Source organism: Brassica napus, chromosome C4, assembly GCF_020379485.1.
Source record: "Brassica napus cultivar Da-Ae chromosome C4, Da-Ae, whole genome shotgun sequence".
Classification (NCBI taxonomy): domain Eukaryota; kingdom Viridiplantae; phylum Streptophyta; class Magnoliopsida; order Brassicales; family Brassicaceae; genus Brassica; species Brassica napus.
In genome coordinates, this window is record NC_063447.1 from 20706442 (window position 1) to 20721760 (window position 15319).

The following is a 15319-nucleotide window of genomic DNA, read 5'->3' on the forward strand; positions in this document are numbered from 1 at the left end:
TTTTGGCGCCGTTGCCGGGGACTAAGCTTTTACCTTTATTTTTTGGTTTAATATTTAGTCTGAGATATCTAACTTGCTTTATTTCTTTGTTGGAACAGATGATCCAAGTGCATGACCAGTAGACATACTCGGAGCAATGCACAAGGACCACTACATCAACTGACCAACGACGAACTCACAAGATTAGAAAGACAGAACCGTCAACAGCCAAGAACAACCGACACCAACATGGGTGATCACGGCAATATGGATGACCTCACTGCTGCATTGGCACTCATTCAACAACAAATGCACACTCACCAACAGCAGATGTTGCAGATGCAGTAGACCATCCAAAATCAGCAACAAGCTGCTCATGAACAAGCAGTCGTGAACGCCGCGCGAGAAGAGCGTGGTGCTTTTATTGGGGAGCGAAACCTTCCGCGGAACTTCGCTACTAACCGCTTCCCCATCAACCCTCCACCCTGTACTCGACAAGATTATGAGATCAAACCTGCACTAATAGGTCTGGTACAAAAGAGCACGTTCAGCAGCCTCACTTCAGACATTCCAATGGACCACATAGAGGCCTTTGAGAGGATCTGCAATTTCTCTCGCTCTAATGGTGTGCCACCAGATTATGTCAAATGCACGTTGTTCCCATTCTCTCTTGAAAGGAAAGCTTCTCGCTGGTTGCAATCTCTCCCAACCGGTTCTCTCACCTCATGGGACCAGGTTCGATCAGCATTCCTGAGCCACTTCTACACAAAGTTCAAAACCGCGGCTCAACGGCACAGAATCTCCAACTTCAAGCAGAAGTCTGATGAACCTTTTCATGAAGCTTGGGAAAGGTATAAGGAATACCAGAGAGAGTGCCCACACCATGGGTTTGATGATGATTATATATTGGAGGTGTTCTACGATGGAGTGAGTTATGAGTTCCGAAACACCCTTGACTCTTCTAGTAATGGATACTTCATGACTCAAACAACACCTGGTGCGTTTGCGTTGATTGAGAACATGGCATCAAGTTCACTGAACAAGAACAAGGAGCATGACCGCTCGAAGAGTGTGAACAGCATAGATGATCTCGCAGCGAAGGTGGACCAACTGCTTAAGGGAAACCAAAGCCAAGTGTTCATAATGGAAGAAGAAACTCCTGAGAAGAGTGCCGGTGACCTGGCGTTTGAAGCTGAATTATCAGGGGACGATCAGCAAGAGGTGAGCTACGTGAATGGGCAAGGATGGCAGCTCAAAAACTACCACCCAAACCCTAACGTGTGGAACAACCAACAGCTTTTCTGGCCTAAGCAAGATAAACCAACTGATCCTGCACAGAGTAACCAAGGTCAGTATGCCGGGTATCAAAAGAACTACCAACCCCGGGCTTATGTTCTAAGCCAACCGCAGAACAACACACCCTAGATGCAGAAACACCAGAACCCTCAACCAGCTACCTCCGCTCCTATCATTGTCCCGCAAAATGAGACAAAGGTCATGTTGCAGCAGCTGCTCCAAGGACAACAGCTCCAAGGGAAAGCTCTGAACCAGGTTACTACCGAGATCAATACCAGAATGAACCATATAGTCAGAGATTTGAGCACCAAGTACGATAATGTCGCGAGCCATATGAGACAGATGGACATTCAGATAGCTCAGACTGCTGAGAGCGTCAAGAGGCAGCAAGGTACTCAACCTGGTAAAACATACAAAAATCCTACGGAGTGCAATGCAGTTCAACTGAGGAGTGGAAAACAACTTTCCGAGCCGGAGAAGAGGAGGTTCACCACGGCTGAGAAAGGGAAGCAGAAAGAGTCGGAACAACTACCAGCTGATACCCCGGCAGTTGAGAGGAATACGGAACCAGCAGTTGGAACAAGTTCGCCAGGGCCAGAACAACCAGCTGAAGCTGTTCGCCCGATCCCAGAGGTTGTTCCTCCTCGCGAATACATTCCTAAAGTCCCTTACCCTGTTCCAGCAAAGGCCACTCGTAAGGACAGAGAGGAGATGAAGTGCAGGAAGATGTTGGAGGACCTAACCGTCCGACTCCCCTTGATGGATGCGATCCATATGATGCCCTCCATGCGCAGCTTTATGAAGGGATTGATCTCAGGAAAAATATCAAAGGAGAGCGAATTCATGACAGTTTCCAAGGAGTGCAGCGCAGTGCTTCAGAACAGGCAGATAAAGAAGCGAGGAGACCCCGGCAAGTTCGTCCTCTCTATCCAGATTGGGAAGACAGTTTTTGCATGCTCCTTGGTTGATCTTGGATCCAGCGTGAACCTCATGCCTTACTCTGTAGCACGACGTCTAGGATACACGCATTTCAAACCAACTAAGATGTCCTTAGTGTTCGCGGATAGATCAGTCAAATCCCCAGTTGGTATACTAGAGGATCTCCAAGTAAAAGTCGGAAACACCTCTGTTCCAGCAGACTTCGTTGTTCAGGAGCTGGAAGAAGAGTCTAAGGATCCTCTCTTCTTAGGAAGACCATTCCTATGTACTGTTGGAGCCATCATTGATGTGCAACAAGGGAAGATTGATCTGAATCTTGGGGACATAGTCATGCAATTCGAGATGGATGAACTACTAAAAAAGCCGATGTTAGATGGGCAGACCTTTGAGGTTGATGAAGGGATTGACCCGCTGCAATCTCGTGAAGGAATGATCGAGGAGATTCTTATAGAAGACCCACTTGAGCTTGCACTAGTAAGAGCTGAGGCCGAGCAGAGTGTCGTAAACATTGATGCAGACGGGTATGCCAAGATGCTTGATTCCGCAAGGAGTATGGGAAGAATGGTAGCGAGTCTAAGTCTGGAGGAGGCAAGCAACAGGGACGAGAACACTCCAGCTGGAGTGACCCCTACACCGAACTTGCCTGTTCTGCCGGACCAACCAGATGATCTCTGGAGCGAGCTTAAAGCTCCCAAGGTTGAGCTAAAACCCTTTCCCAAGGGGCTCAGGTACGCTTTCTTAGGTTCGAATTCCACCTATCCTGTCATTGTGAATGCTGAACTAAATAATGTGGAAACTGCATTGCTTTTGTGTGAGCTCAGGAAATATCGTAAGGCATTAGGATATTCACTAGCTGACATACCTGGCATTTCACCTGATTTATGCATGCATAGAATACATCTAGAAGATGAATCAATGACTTCTGTCGAACATCAGAAGAGGTTAAACCCGAATCTAAAAGATGTTGTTAAGAAAGAGATTATGAAACTTCTTGAAGCGGGTGTGATCTATGCCATATCTGATAGTAAATGGGTTAGCCCTGTTCATGTAGTACCTAAGAAAGGTGGGATCACTGTTATCACAAATGAAAAGAATGAATTGATCCCTACTAGGACAGTGATAGGACATCGCATGTGCATTGATTTCAGAAAATTAAATGCAGTAACCAGAAAGTATCACTTTCCACTCCCTTTTATTGATCAAATGCTTGAGAGATTGGCTAACCACCCATATTCCTGCTTTTTAGATGGTTATTCAGGTTTCCTTCAGATCCATATCCATCCAGACGATCAGGAAAAGACGACGTTCACCTGCCCCTATGGAACGTACGCTTACAGGAGAATGCCATTCGGCTTGTGCAATGCGCCAGCGACATTTCAGCGCTGCGTGATATCAATCTTTACTGACCTGATTGAAGACATTATGGAGGTTTTCATGGACGATTTCAGCGTCTATGGAAGCTCCTTTAGTGTCTGTTTGTCTAACTTGTGCAGGGTACTAAAAAGGTGTGAGGAGAAACATCTAGTGCTCAATTGGGAAAAGTGCCACTTCATGGTCAGGGATGGGATTGTTCTGGGGCACAAGATCTCCGAGAAAGGCATTGAGGTGGATAAGGCAAAGATCGAGGTAATGATGAGCTTGCAACCACCAACAACTGTGAAAGCTATCAGGAGTTTCTTGGGTCACGCGGGGTTTTACAGAAGGTTCATCCAGGACTTCTCAAGGATACCGAGACCACTCACCAGACTGCTCTGCAAGGAGATCAAGTTTGATTTCGACAGTGAGTGCTTAGGTGCGTTCCATACCATCAAAGAAGCTCTAGTTAGCGCGCATGTAGTACAACCGCTAGACTGGGATCTCCCTTTTGAAATCATGACTGATGCCAGCGATTTTGCAGTTGGAGCAGTCCTTGGGCAGCGCAAAGATAAGAAACTTCATGTAATCTATTACGCAAGCAAAACCATGGATGAAGTTCAATGCAGATACGCTACAACTGAGAAGGAACTTCTGGCTATTGTTTTGGCATTCAAGAAGTTCAGATCCTACCTGGTGGGATCTAAGGTGATTGTGCACACCGACCATGCTGCTCTTAAGTACCTGCTCACAAAGAAAAATGCAAAACCGAGGTTGTTGAGGTGGATTCTTCTTCTCCAAGAATTCGATCTTGAGATAAAAGATAAGAGAGGGGTCGAGAATGGGGTTGCAGACCATTTGTCCAGAATGAAGATTGAGGACGACACAACTCTTGATGAAGAACACCCAGTGGAACACGTCAACGCGATTGGTCTGCATTTCGCGGAACAACCTCTGGGAATGATACCCGACTGTTCTCGCATCGCGGAACAGCCAGTCGCCGCGATCCAAAAGCAGTACTCTCACCTCCCGTGGTTTGCTGAGATTGCGAAATTTCTTGCTGCTGAAAAGAAACCTCTTAAGTTCACTGGAAACGACAAGAGGAAATTTTTAAGGGAGGCAACGCGTTATGTTTGGGATGAACCGTACTTGTACAGACATTGTAAGGATGACTTGTTCAGAAGGTGTGTTCCAGAGGCAGATATCCCAGGAATCCTACATCATTGCCATGGTTCTTCTTACGCAGGCCACTTCGCTACATTCAAAACGGTTTCCAAAATCCTGCAAGCGGGTTTCTGGTGGCTAACTATGTTCAGGGATGTTCACGCCTACATAGCCAGATGCGATGCATGCCAGCGACTTGGGAACATCAGCAAGAGGAATGAGATGCCTCAGAATTACATTCTAGAGGTTGAGGTGTTCGACTGTTGGGGAGTTGATTTCATGGGCCCATTCCCTCCATCCTTCAAGAACGAGTACATCCTCATCGCCGTTGACTATGTATCTAAGTGGGTAGAAGCGATGGCGAGTCCCACTAATGATGCAAAAGCGGCGACTAAGATGTTCAGCTCAATCATCTTTCCGAGATTTGGACTGCCTCGAGTGGTCATTAGCGATGGTGGAACACACTTCATCAACAAGGCATTTCAGGGCCTCTTAAAGAAGAATGGAGTAAGGCACAAGGTGGCGACCGCTTATCATCCACAAACGAGTGGACAGGTTGAGGTTTCCAACAGGGAGATCAAGAGCATTCTCCCGAAAACTGTCAACACCTCACGAAAGGACTGGTCACTTAAGCTGGACGATGCCCTATGGGCCTACAGAACGGCCTACAAAACGCCGCTAGGGACCACCCCCTATCACCTGGTCTACGGTAAGGCGTGTCACCTTCCTGTCGAACTCGAATACAAGGCTGCATGTGCAGTCAAGTTACTGAATTTCGACATCAAGCCAGCAACTGAGAGGCGCATGATCCAAATCCATGAGCTGGAAGAGATAAGGCACCTCGCATATGAAAGCTCCAAAATTTATAAGGAAAAGACCAAGGCCTACCATGACAAGCGAATCATTTCCAGACGTTTCGAACCCAACGATAAGGTCTTGCTTTTCAATTCAAGGCTGAGGTTGTTCCCAGGCAAGCTGAAGTCTAGATGGTCCGGACCCTTCCCTGTTAAGGAAGTTCAACCCTACGGAGCTGTTGTGTTACTGGATAGAAAAGGAGACGAATTCGTAGTGAACGGCCAGCGCTTAAAGCATTACCTTGCTGGCTCCACTATCGCAGAGGGCGAAGAAATTCCCCTAAGCGATCCCCCATCAGCCTGATCGGTTGATCCAAGTCAAGCTAATGACTTTAACCAAGCGCTTGGTGGGAGACAACCCACTGGTTAGTGTGTACATTGTTTTCTATAGTCTATTTTATTTCTTTTCAGATTTATTTTGTAGGTCAAAAACAAAAAAAAAATAAAAAATAAAAAATAAAAAATCGGACACTTCAGTCAGAACAGCCAAATGACTGTTCTTCTGGTAGAACAACCCATTTACTATTCCAGGTAAGTGTTCCGAACAAAAAAAAATAAAAATAAAATAAAAAGGAAGGGCAGTTAGGGCTTTGCCTATTTAAGGCTCCACCCTTCCACTTTCCCCTTTTTCACTCCGCCGTACACTGTTCCCCTTTGCGATTTTTAAGCAACCACCAAAGCTCTGATCTTCATCCATTTTAAGTGGTTTTTGCTTCTCACTCATTTGGAATTTCGAGTTCTTTCTGTTTTTTGCAGTCCATTTCACCATTTTCAACAGGTAAGAGGCTCTACAATCCCCATCCAAATCGCAAAACTCGGTTTGCAAAGTTCATCATTCTAACCGCTTCATAGATCGATTCTTTTTGAACTACTTGATTTCGATTTTTCCTTTTGCTGTTAGGGTTGATTTAGAAGATGAACTCATGATTCATTTCACATTTGCGATTTGCAATTGATAGGACTGTTTGGATTCGGTTTGTGGATAGTTGAATGGATTTATTGGGTTGAGTTTCGATTTGTTGGTTGTCGTGTCAAGGCAATTTACGGTTTGCATAAGGAGAGATGGAAATTGTTCTATTCCATTTTTTATGTGCGCATAACAGAACTAAAGCTTTATTTTGTTTGCTTTGCAGATGGCACACACTAAGCAATCAGCCAAGAGAACGCGAGCGACCTGCACGAGCAGTACGCCACCCCCGCAAGCACAACAACAAACCTCCGCGACCTACCCATGGCCCCGTGAACAAGAGGGTGAACCGATTGATCTCAACAGCCCACTGCTCTTGGACTTCAACTGCGAGGGATGGGATAAGGGAACAGCAGCGCGTTACAACGCCCTCCTCCGGGTTGACATGTTACCCACTCGTTTCTGCCACGCGGAGACTCTGGCTGATCTTGGGATCGACGAGGACGTGTTCAAGACGCTACACGCCATAGGTATAGCTCCTATGTGCTATACAACACATGAGCTCTACCCAGACCTTGCTCGCCACCGCCACGATCACGTACGAGGATTCCAATGCACCCTCCTACGCCAACTGCTCATTCTCTTTCATGGCCGATGGAGAGTACTGCTCCTTGTCCCTCGACAAGCTCAATGAGATCTATGAGACAGCCACTGAACCGAAAGGAGTAGAGGTGGCGAAAAAGTTCTCTCCTTCTAACGCCTTTTGGGATTGCATTGCGAATGGGAACTTTACACCCAGAAAGGCTTACCAGTCGCAGATCAGGAACCCGGCGCTTCGGGTCATTGCAAAGATCATCTCAAACCTCATGTTCGCTAAAGATCTGACCTCGAAGGTCACCAACGGGGAGCTGCAAACCCTGTACGCTGGTATTGAGGATGAAATCCGAGCTTCTGGGTCCGGCATTCCAATTCAAAAGGTCAAAACAAACCCCGGTTTCAACTTCATGACCATGATCTGCGAGAGGCGGCAGTGTCTTATGCACGGTTCGAACAAGAAGGACAGAAGCGGTAGCTTGCTCACACCGCTCTTCAAGCATTTCGGCATTGATCTCGGCAAGTACAGCGTCAACAAAGAGGTTCAGTACCTTGACATCAAGTACCTTATGGCATGCCACATCATGCGTGATGAAGAGACCTACAGCTTCTTTGATAAGGCCGGTACCCAGCTGTTCACCAAACTGCCTCACCCCGAGATCACCAGGTTCAGCGTGTTCGACAACATACGCTTCCTCCCTCCATCTGAGCTCCTTTGCACTGATCCACGTGCTGCAGCACCTGACGCGGACATGGAAGATGTTGAGGACATCACCCCAGAAGCTGAACCGTCATACGACCTCGGAGAGCTGGCTGATGTGACCGATGATCAGGCTTACCGATGCTGGATTGTTGACTCGGAGCGGAAGAACAACAGCCTCATGCGGAGGATCCTCCATCTCATCACTGGAAACTGCATTGGCGGAAGTAACCAGTGACAGCCTCTTGCAGAGCAGACTCCACGATCGCACCGACCTGGAAAGGCGCCTATGGGAACAGGCACTTCGACCGAGGAGGTTCATCGCTCGCGCAACAGACGTTCATTTGATCCAGCCGAGAGCGGCGAGTCTGACTGAGTCCGCGAGGACTATTCTCTATCCATTGTTCTATCCATCTGAACTCTTTATTTTTATGTTTTATTTTTATGCCTTGTGTTGATTTTAGGCTGACCTCAGATTCATTTCACACCAGGGATGGTGTAAATTAAGTCTGGGGGAAGCACTGTGTGCTGAAACTTTATTTCTTTGTTTTTGAGTCAGTCCTTATGTCATTTGGATGTTTTATTGAGTCAGTTTAGAATCGAGTCAGCTAAAACTCTTGTGGGAATTAGGACCTTGTGATATATTCTCTTAACCACCCCGTGCTCTAACATTCTTATCCAGTGACCTTAGCAGTGATGAAAGACCCACACTTGGACCTGGAACACCCTCTGACTTATCTCATTTGATTCTCCAGAAGCTCTCATCCGATCAGGTTACACTGGGTAGACTCAACTCCACCTAAATTGAACCTAATCCTGACTAAAATTCTTCTTGTTATGGGCACTAGATCAGGGAAACGAGACCCACGCTCAGGGCTTCTTATTCTTTTTACCAATCTTGCTGATCCTGAGTGGCTAGCTCATCTTTAGCTAGTTCCAACCCTGTACCTAAGCCTTTATTTTCACCCTCATGCACTCTGTTTTTCAATGTCATATGTGCCGATATGTGCAAAAAGGTCGGAGAGGATAGGATTGACGCAGCCCCTTACTCGTTAATGCCTTACATTCAGAGAAGAGAGAGCAAGCATAATGAGAACAGTTGACAAGATCAAGCCCTAATAAGAAGAACATTCAACGGTGCATGATCTGACCAGAGGAACAATGGCGACCCGTGAGAAACAAAAGGATAAACCACCAGTGGCTGCAAAACATTCACCCCGATACCTTTCCCTCGAAACCCCATCAGTATTATTCAAACAAAAAAAAAAAAAAATTATATACAGTATGCTTTTATTTATTTTATGATGGAGATGAGGGAGGTAACTTCGGAAGATACACGCCACTGGGAAGGGTTGAGCAAGGAGTTTGTACCGATTTTTGAGGAATAAGAAAAGAAGTCAAGAGCTGGAGAACAGTCATATGATTGACCCGAAGTGGAGAACAACCAAATCCGTGAAACAGAAACGAGTAAGGGTTGTGGACATCAATAGATCTGTCCTCTCTTGCTATTTTTCGCGATATCCTGCATACACTCAAATACGGTAGCTCCTAAACACTCTCAGCTCCACCATAAAACAGCATGTTCCTTATCAACCCGTCTACCCTAAAAAATGCATGTAAAGAGAAGCTCACGCTGTTCTTAATTGATGTTTAAGGAGTTTTGTCTCGATAGTGCAACATTTTCAGGTATGAGATAGAGAGTATGGGGCTGATTCTCGAACAGCGATCGTGGGTGTTCTGGTAAGGGTGTGCGGTCTAAGTCTACAGCTTGTATGGTTCAGAGATGTGTGGTAAGAGCATGGTTATTCAGGAAAAGCGAGTTCCCACTCTTTCAAACATTTCTCCATGTTCTTGAGGCTTGGCCTTGTTCGAGGACAAACAAGGATCTAAGTCTGGGGGAATTGATATATGGTGTTTTTAATACCATTATATGTGTGCTTTGAGCTAATTCTCAGTCCTAATTCGTGTTTAATTGGTATCATTCCAGGTTTAGAGCAGGTGAAAGAGCAAAGAAGAGAGATTCAGGAAGTCAGATTTCGTTTTGAAGGATTCGATTCGGAACAGCCATCTAGAACAACCCGAAGGTTGTTCCAGAAGAGAACAAACGTCTGACTGTTCCCGATCATTAAGGAAACTTCCTATTCCGGAAGTTTGCCCTAGATTCCACTCTTTCTCACGAGAAGATCATCATGAACCCTTGTCTTTCTACTTAATTTTATATGTAGTATTATTCAGAAACCATGTCTGTGTCATCCTGCTTTATGATTGAGTAGTAGGCTAAGCTTGCTTAGGGTTGTAGGGTGTTAGCCGCATGAACTGAACACAAATAAGTGATCTTAACTGTTCTTCATTCATATTGTTCTTACTGCTTACATTGAATTGATCACTTAATGTTCGATTTCTGATTTAATCACCTAGCTAACCGCTTAGGAGATAAATTGACATATATTGAATGAGCTTTGTATCCCTAATCAGCGAGAGTAAATATTAGGGTATTAAGTGAACTAATCAGATCTTGTCTCTAAGGCTTGTTATCGCGTCTTGTTCCAAGTGAGAACTTAGGATCAAGACCAATCTGCAAAGGGAGCAAGACCACGATAGTGGATTGTTCTAGCCGAGTGATCTGAGTTCTATACTGCACCTCATTGCACTTGAATAGTTGTTCAGTTTTGCATTGACACCCGATTAATAACCCTAAGCCGGCTTCATTTAAATCGAATTTGAACCATCTAGGTATTCTAGTTACTTGCGTCACAATTAATTCTCAAAACCCCACTTTTTTCTCAGCTTATTATTGAACTCATAAGAGTAAAGAGTAAACTGGTCCTCTGGATTGAATCTCAAATATTACAATTACCACTGTTAACTTGACAGTAGCAAGGATTCATTTTTAGTGTATCAATTTGGTACGAGCATCAGCCTGCGGGACCTTCCCGTCGCGATCGCTAGCTTTGTCATCATCAACTGATATTCGAGGAAGGTGAGTTTCTTCCCTCAGAACTTCCGTGACCGCACGCTCACATCCCCAGAGCGGATCCGCTTCGAGCCTACATCTCCACTTCTGTTTCAAATCCTCTCGGAATCGCAAGAACTCGTCCTTGTCTTAGTCAGCATCGGTAGGATGTTGAAATCAGCATAAGAAGAATGAAGTGAAAAGGAACGAACACGATCAAGGGCTTATAAAGCCAAGCCACTTGAAGAATAAAAGAAGAATTTTATTCGACGAAGAAGGATAAAATCAACAAAAATCTAGTTTTCATAGGATCATGAAGGATTCATAGTTATCTAAGCGCTTGAAGTAGGATTTGAATAAGATTTGGAAGCGATATCGTCCTAAAAATGAGCAAGATCACTAGAGGAATGGGGAAAGTTTTTTGGGCCCAAATCCCAACGGGATAAGCCGCTCAGATAAGGCATGGTCCACTCAATCAGGAAAAAATCACGAGGTCGCAAGACTGAGAGCCCGCACAAGGACGAAGGATTCGACTTCGAATGAATATTCTTCTTGTTACGAAAGCCAAAAATCTCGGAGCCGTTAAAAAGAGAGAAGATTACGGAAACAAAAGATGAGAAAGAAGAAAAGAGGAGAAGAGAGAAGAGGGAGGGATATTCAAAAAACCCCATAGACTTAGCACCTTACACACGGCCTCGACCTCAAGCTCCCACTCTCTCGTTCTAGATACTCTATTCTTAGTTCTTAGTCATTGGAACATGATCCCTTTGTAACCATTGTATTTAATCAACCTTCATAAATAAAAGTCTACTTTTTTCAACCGGAATCTGATTACATCATTGTGTTCTGAGGATATCGTTGCTCACGTTATTTTTTCCCTAATCTTTTACATACAAAAACTACCAAGTACCTAGTGTGGATTTTAGGACCCACATAAGATAACTAGATGAACAGTTGGGTTGATTAGGCCCGAGAAAATTACCAAGAAACTTTTCGTGCTCATTTCCCTTGTGGCCAGGAAGTGTAAAATGTCACCCCACGCTAAATAGCCTTCCCAGCGTGAGTTTTCTCTTGTTCTCTCTATAATTGTTCTCGCCAATTTTACTTAAGCGAAACTCGAGCTCATGATTGTCGGAGCCAACAAGTCTAACTACTATGTCTGAATTGGACCAGTCTTGTGTGAATTTGACCATCACTGTCTGTATCAGCTCATCCTAGTTTGGACGAGAATCTGAACTGTTTTGTCTTATTTCCAACAATCGATGTTTAGCCGACCAGCTAAAATGCCATGTCTGAATCTGACAATACTTGTCTGAATTCCAACCAATACTGTCTCAAAATTCTGTATTTTCTGAACAGCCGTCCGAACAGTTCTGTAATTCGCGAACTGTACTACTATGGCATGATCCAAGCATAACACCGACTAACTGAGCTTAGAATTGCTAAAAGTCTGATCCTAGCTTTGTTCAGACCATGTGTTCATCCCATCCGATCCTAAGAGACATTAATCTAACTCCTCTTCTACTTGCACTCAAACCTTCAACTTTGGCCAGCTATTTCTATCATCATCCAACCCCAAATCTCAACTTAACGGTTTAAGCCAGTCAGTCCTTGGATCATTCTAACTTCTACCTGCAGAACATGGGCCCTTCATTGGGCATGTGAATCAAACCAGACATTTGTTGTCCAAGATTGCGGTGGAGCTCTGGTTCGTATGACCTCCCAAGTTTTGGAAGTAGAGAAATTGCTCAGCTCTTTTTATCGTTCAATGCCACAATCTTACTATAGGGTATAGTTGCAATGCTTAGGATTTTCGGCTAGGGCTACATTCTTTTTTTTGTCTCAGCGGGTCTCTTCAACTGTGACTAAAACATAGTGTTGGGATCGGGTGGATAATAAAATATTTATTTCTACTGATAACGTTCTTTGTCCAACTTAGTCTGTTTTTATTCTTCGTAGTAGATTCATTTTTAGTTAAATTAGTGAGAGACAGATAGTAATGTAACACTTCAACTTAAAAATGGATGAAAATACTCCACAATGTTTACATGATCAATGCATACATAACCGAAACAAACAACATCATGGACGGAACAGAAAGAGAAGAACATAAGTGAGCTAGAGAAGCAGAGCGTGGCGTAGAATTATGAACATCGGTTTGTCCAGAATTTTTGTCGGAAGGAGAAGTAGGTGAAGGGAGGATCATCTGCGGGGGAGCAGGTATGGTTTGACTCGTCCGGGGTGCAGCTGGTGGGAGACGTGGCATTGGCGACTGTGGAGCCATGGAAGTCTGAGAGACGTAGCAAAAACAATTTATTGTTGGTAAGTTATTTTAAATAAAAAGTTATCATACTGTCTTTTAGTCGACTTGCCTCAACCTTATATCAGCATCATATAAAATCTTATGTAAATAACAGTTTCTTAGTTGTTCTCTTTTACTTCCATGTAAAATTTTTAGTAGGGTTTTTGTTCCAGTGACTGGTTGGTTATTAGGATGTTAATCCAGTTTTCGGTTCGGATTTTTAGTGTTTTTGTTTATTTTTAATTTTAAAGCTGAATACTACCACTGGAATGCAATTTCAGTTGACTCTGTTTTCATAAAACACTTAGTGGGGCTTATTGGAATAGGGATTTCACAAAATTTTAGGTTTTTGCCAAATCCTCCCTTATTGGACAAGGTATTTATAAAAAGTTTTACAAATTCTCTCTTATTGGATATAGCATTTATAAAAATCTTATTAAATCACCCCTTATTGGAAAATATGGATTTCATCAATGAGATTCATCAAAAGTTATTTTGGATATTAAAAACTATCATTTACCCTTCAAATTCAATAGAATCAAATACCACCTAAAGAGATGGAATTTAAATAAAAAAAAGTTATTCATCTTTTACGACAGAAGAAACGTAACTGAGATGGGAAGAGAATGAATTCAAACTGTTCTCACCATCATCGATCTGAGAATGGTTCATATGATGAGCTAACAACGGAGGTTTCAGCGAGAAGATGATGATGTGCACATGTCACCTTCTTAAGCCTACTTGCAGAAATCCAGTTTGTAGCAAATCAAAGGTATGATTTTTACACTGAAGAATCTGAGTTCAGTAGAGGAATAGTTGATTATATGTGTGGTTTTAGATCTGTCTAGCAATGGTTTAAGTGGTGTTATCCCATCAGAGCTTGGAGAACTTTCGAAACTAGCCATGAACTTATGGGACTATACAAGAGAGACTATCTATGTTATTTACGTTTGTTTGAGATTTTCTTTCTAGAAAAATATCTTTTTAAATCATATGTTAGCTATGATATTGATAATCATTGAAATATATAGATATGATATTTTTGTTTTGATATGGATTGTTTGAGTTTATCTTTTCATTAATTAATTTAAAATATATTCATATATATATATATATAGATGTGTATCAAAGCCGAGAATCATACGTGAACAATAGAAAGTGGAGAAGTGGGCAGCTTCTTTGGAAAAAGAAAGGTTAGAGTTTTATCTTTACTATTGTTTATGTTGCTTTTTCCACATAATCATGAATGGTTTTGTGATAAAACTTGCTTGAATTATACGGTTGCGTTGTTCTTCTTGGTTTTCTGTAATGTTTTATGTTTCTTTTAACAATTTGAGTAGATATCTCCTGCACTAAAATGAGAGATCAAGAAGGAAAATTTAAAAATCAATATATTTCTTGGCCGCCCGAAAAAACCAAAACATTGTTGCGCTTGTTGGTCGATGGCGTTAATCAGAATTGGACTGATGCGAGTGGTAAATTCAATAAACTTACCGTGGAACAATGAATATTACCGTAGTTAAACAAAATTTGTGGATCTAAGAAAACATTTTCCCAATACAAAAACAAAACAAAGATTCTGAAGAAAAAACATAAGGGTTTTGTAGATCTTCTTCGTTTTAGTTCAGGATTTGGTTGGGATAAGGACACGAAGAAATTTACTGCTCCAAATGAAGTATGGAATGAATACCTCCAGGTAGATAATTTGTTAAAAGTTATGATGCATGATTTGCTTACGCAAATATTTTTGTTTTATATGATAACAACATTTTTTTATTCATAACAGGGACACAAGAAAGATATGTATTTACGTGACGATACGTTTGAAGATTTTGAAGACCTAGAGAAGGTCTATGGACAAAACATTGCAAAAGGAAATAATACAGTGGGGTTAGGAGATACCACAGATGCTCATACTTATATAGCAAGAGATAATGATGGTGATGATGAGAATGATGGTGATGCTGATGCTGATGATGATGGTGATGATGATGATGGTGTAGAACAAGCTTCATCTTTGAGACGTTCGAATGCGATTGAAAAGCTCCCAGTAAGAAAGAGAGCTAGAACTGACGTATATAATGTGGAGAAAATTTCAGATGAAATAAGTGCTGTCACTGGGACTACCAATCAGATTGTCAGTATGATTCAACAAAGATAGCAAAAGGAAGCCGAAGAGAAAGAAGCTGAGGAAAAAGTTAATAACGTATGGGACGTAATTAAAGAAATTCCTGATTTAGAAGAAAATGAACGTTTTGATGCAATGAATTTAGTTCAC

The 15319-nt window shown here is 42.9% G+C and overlaps 1 protein-coding gene and 1 non-coding gene across 2 annotated transcripts; one reads left to right on the top strand and one right to left on the bottom strand.

Annotated features, from left to right (window-relative positions):
- Positions 1-766: 766 nt before the first annotated feature.
- LOC125586712 lies at positions 767-869 on the bottom strand. Its single transcript, XR_007323248.1, has one exon. It is a non-coding gene; the product is annotated as a small nucleolar RNA R71 (small nucleolar RNA).
- Positions 870-1404: 535 nt separating this feature from the next.
- Positions 1405-5889, top strand: LOC111205660. The gene is made up of 3 exons (XM_048755589.1): positions 1405-3048; positions 3151-3277; positions 3473-5889. The coding sequence occupies exons 1-3, from the start codon at positions 1405-1407 to the stop codon at positions 5887-5889; spliced, it is 4188 nt and encodes a 1395-aa protein (XP_048611546.1).
- Positions 5890-15319: the final 9430 nt, after the last annotated feature.

What these genes read in the sequence shown, in the direction of transcription:
- LOC111205660 (XM_048755589.1), top strand. Translation starts at nt 1,405, where the DNA reads ATGCAGAAACACCAGAACCCTCAACCAGCTACCTCCGCTCCTATCATT. An exon ending in AGCTCAGGAAATATCGTAAG is followed by an intron (nt 3,049 to 3,150) that starts GCATTAGGATAT and finishes GTCGAACATCAG; the next exon opens with AAGAGGTTAAACCCGAATCT. An exon ending in TCATGTAGTACCTAAGAAAG is followed by an intron (nt 3,278 to 3,472) that starts GTGGGATCACTG and finishes ATGGTTATTCAG; the next exon opens with GTTTCCTTCAGATCCATATC.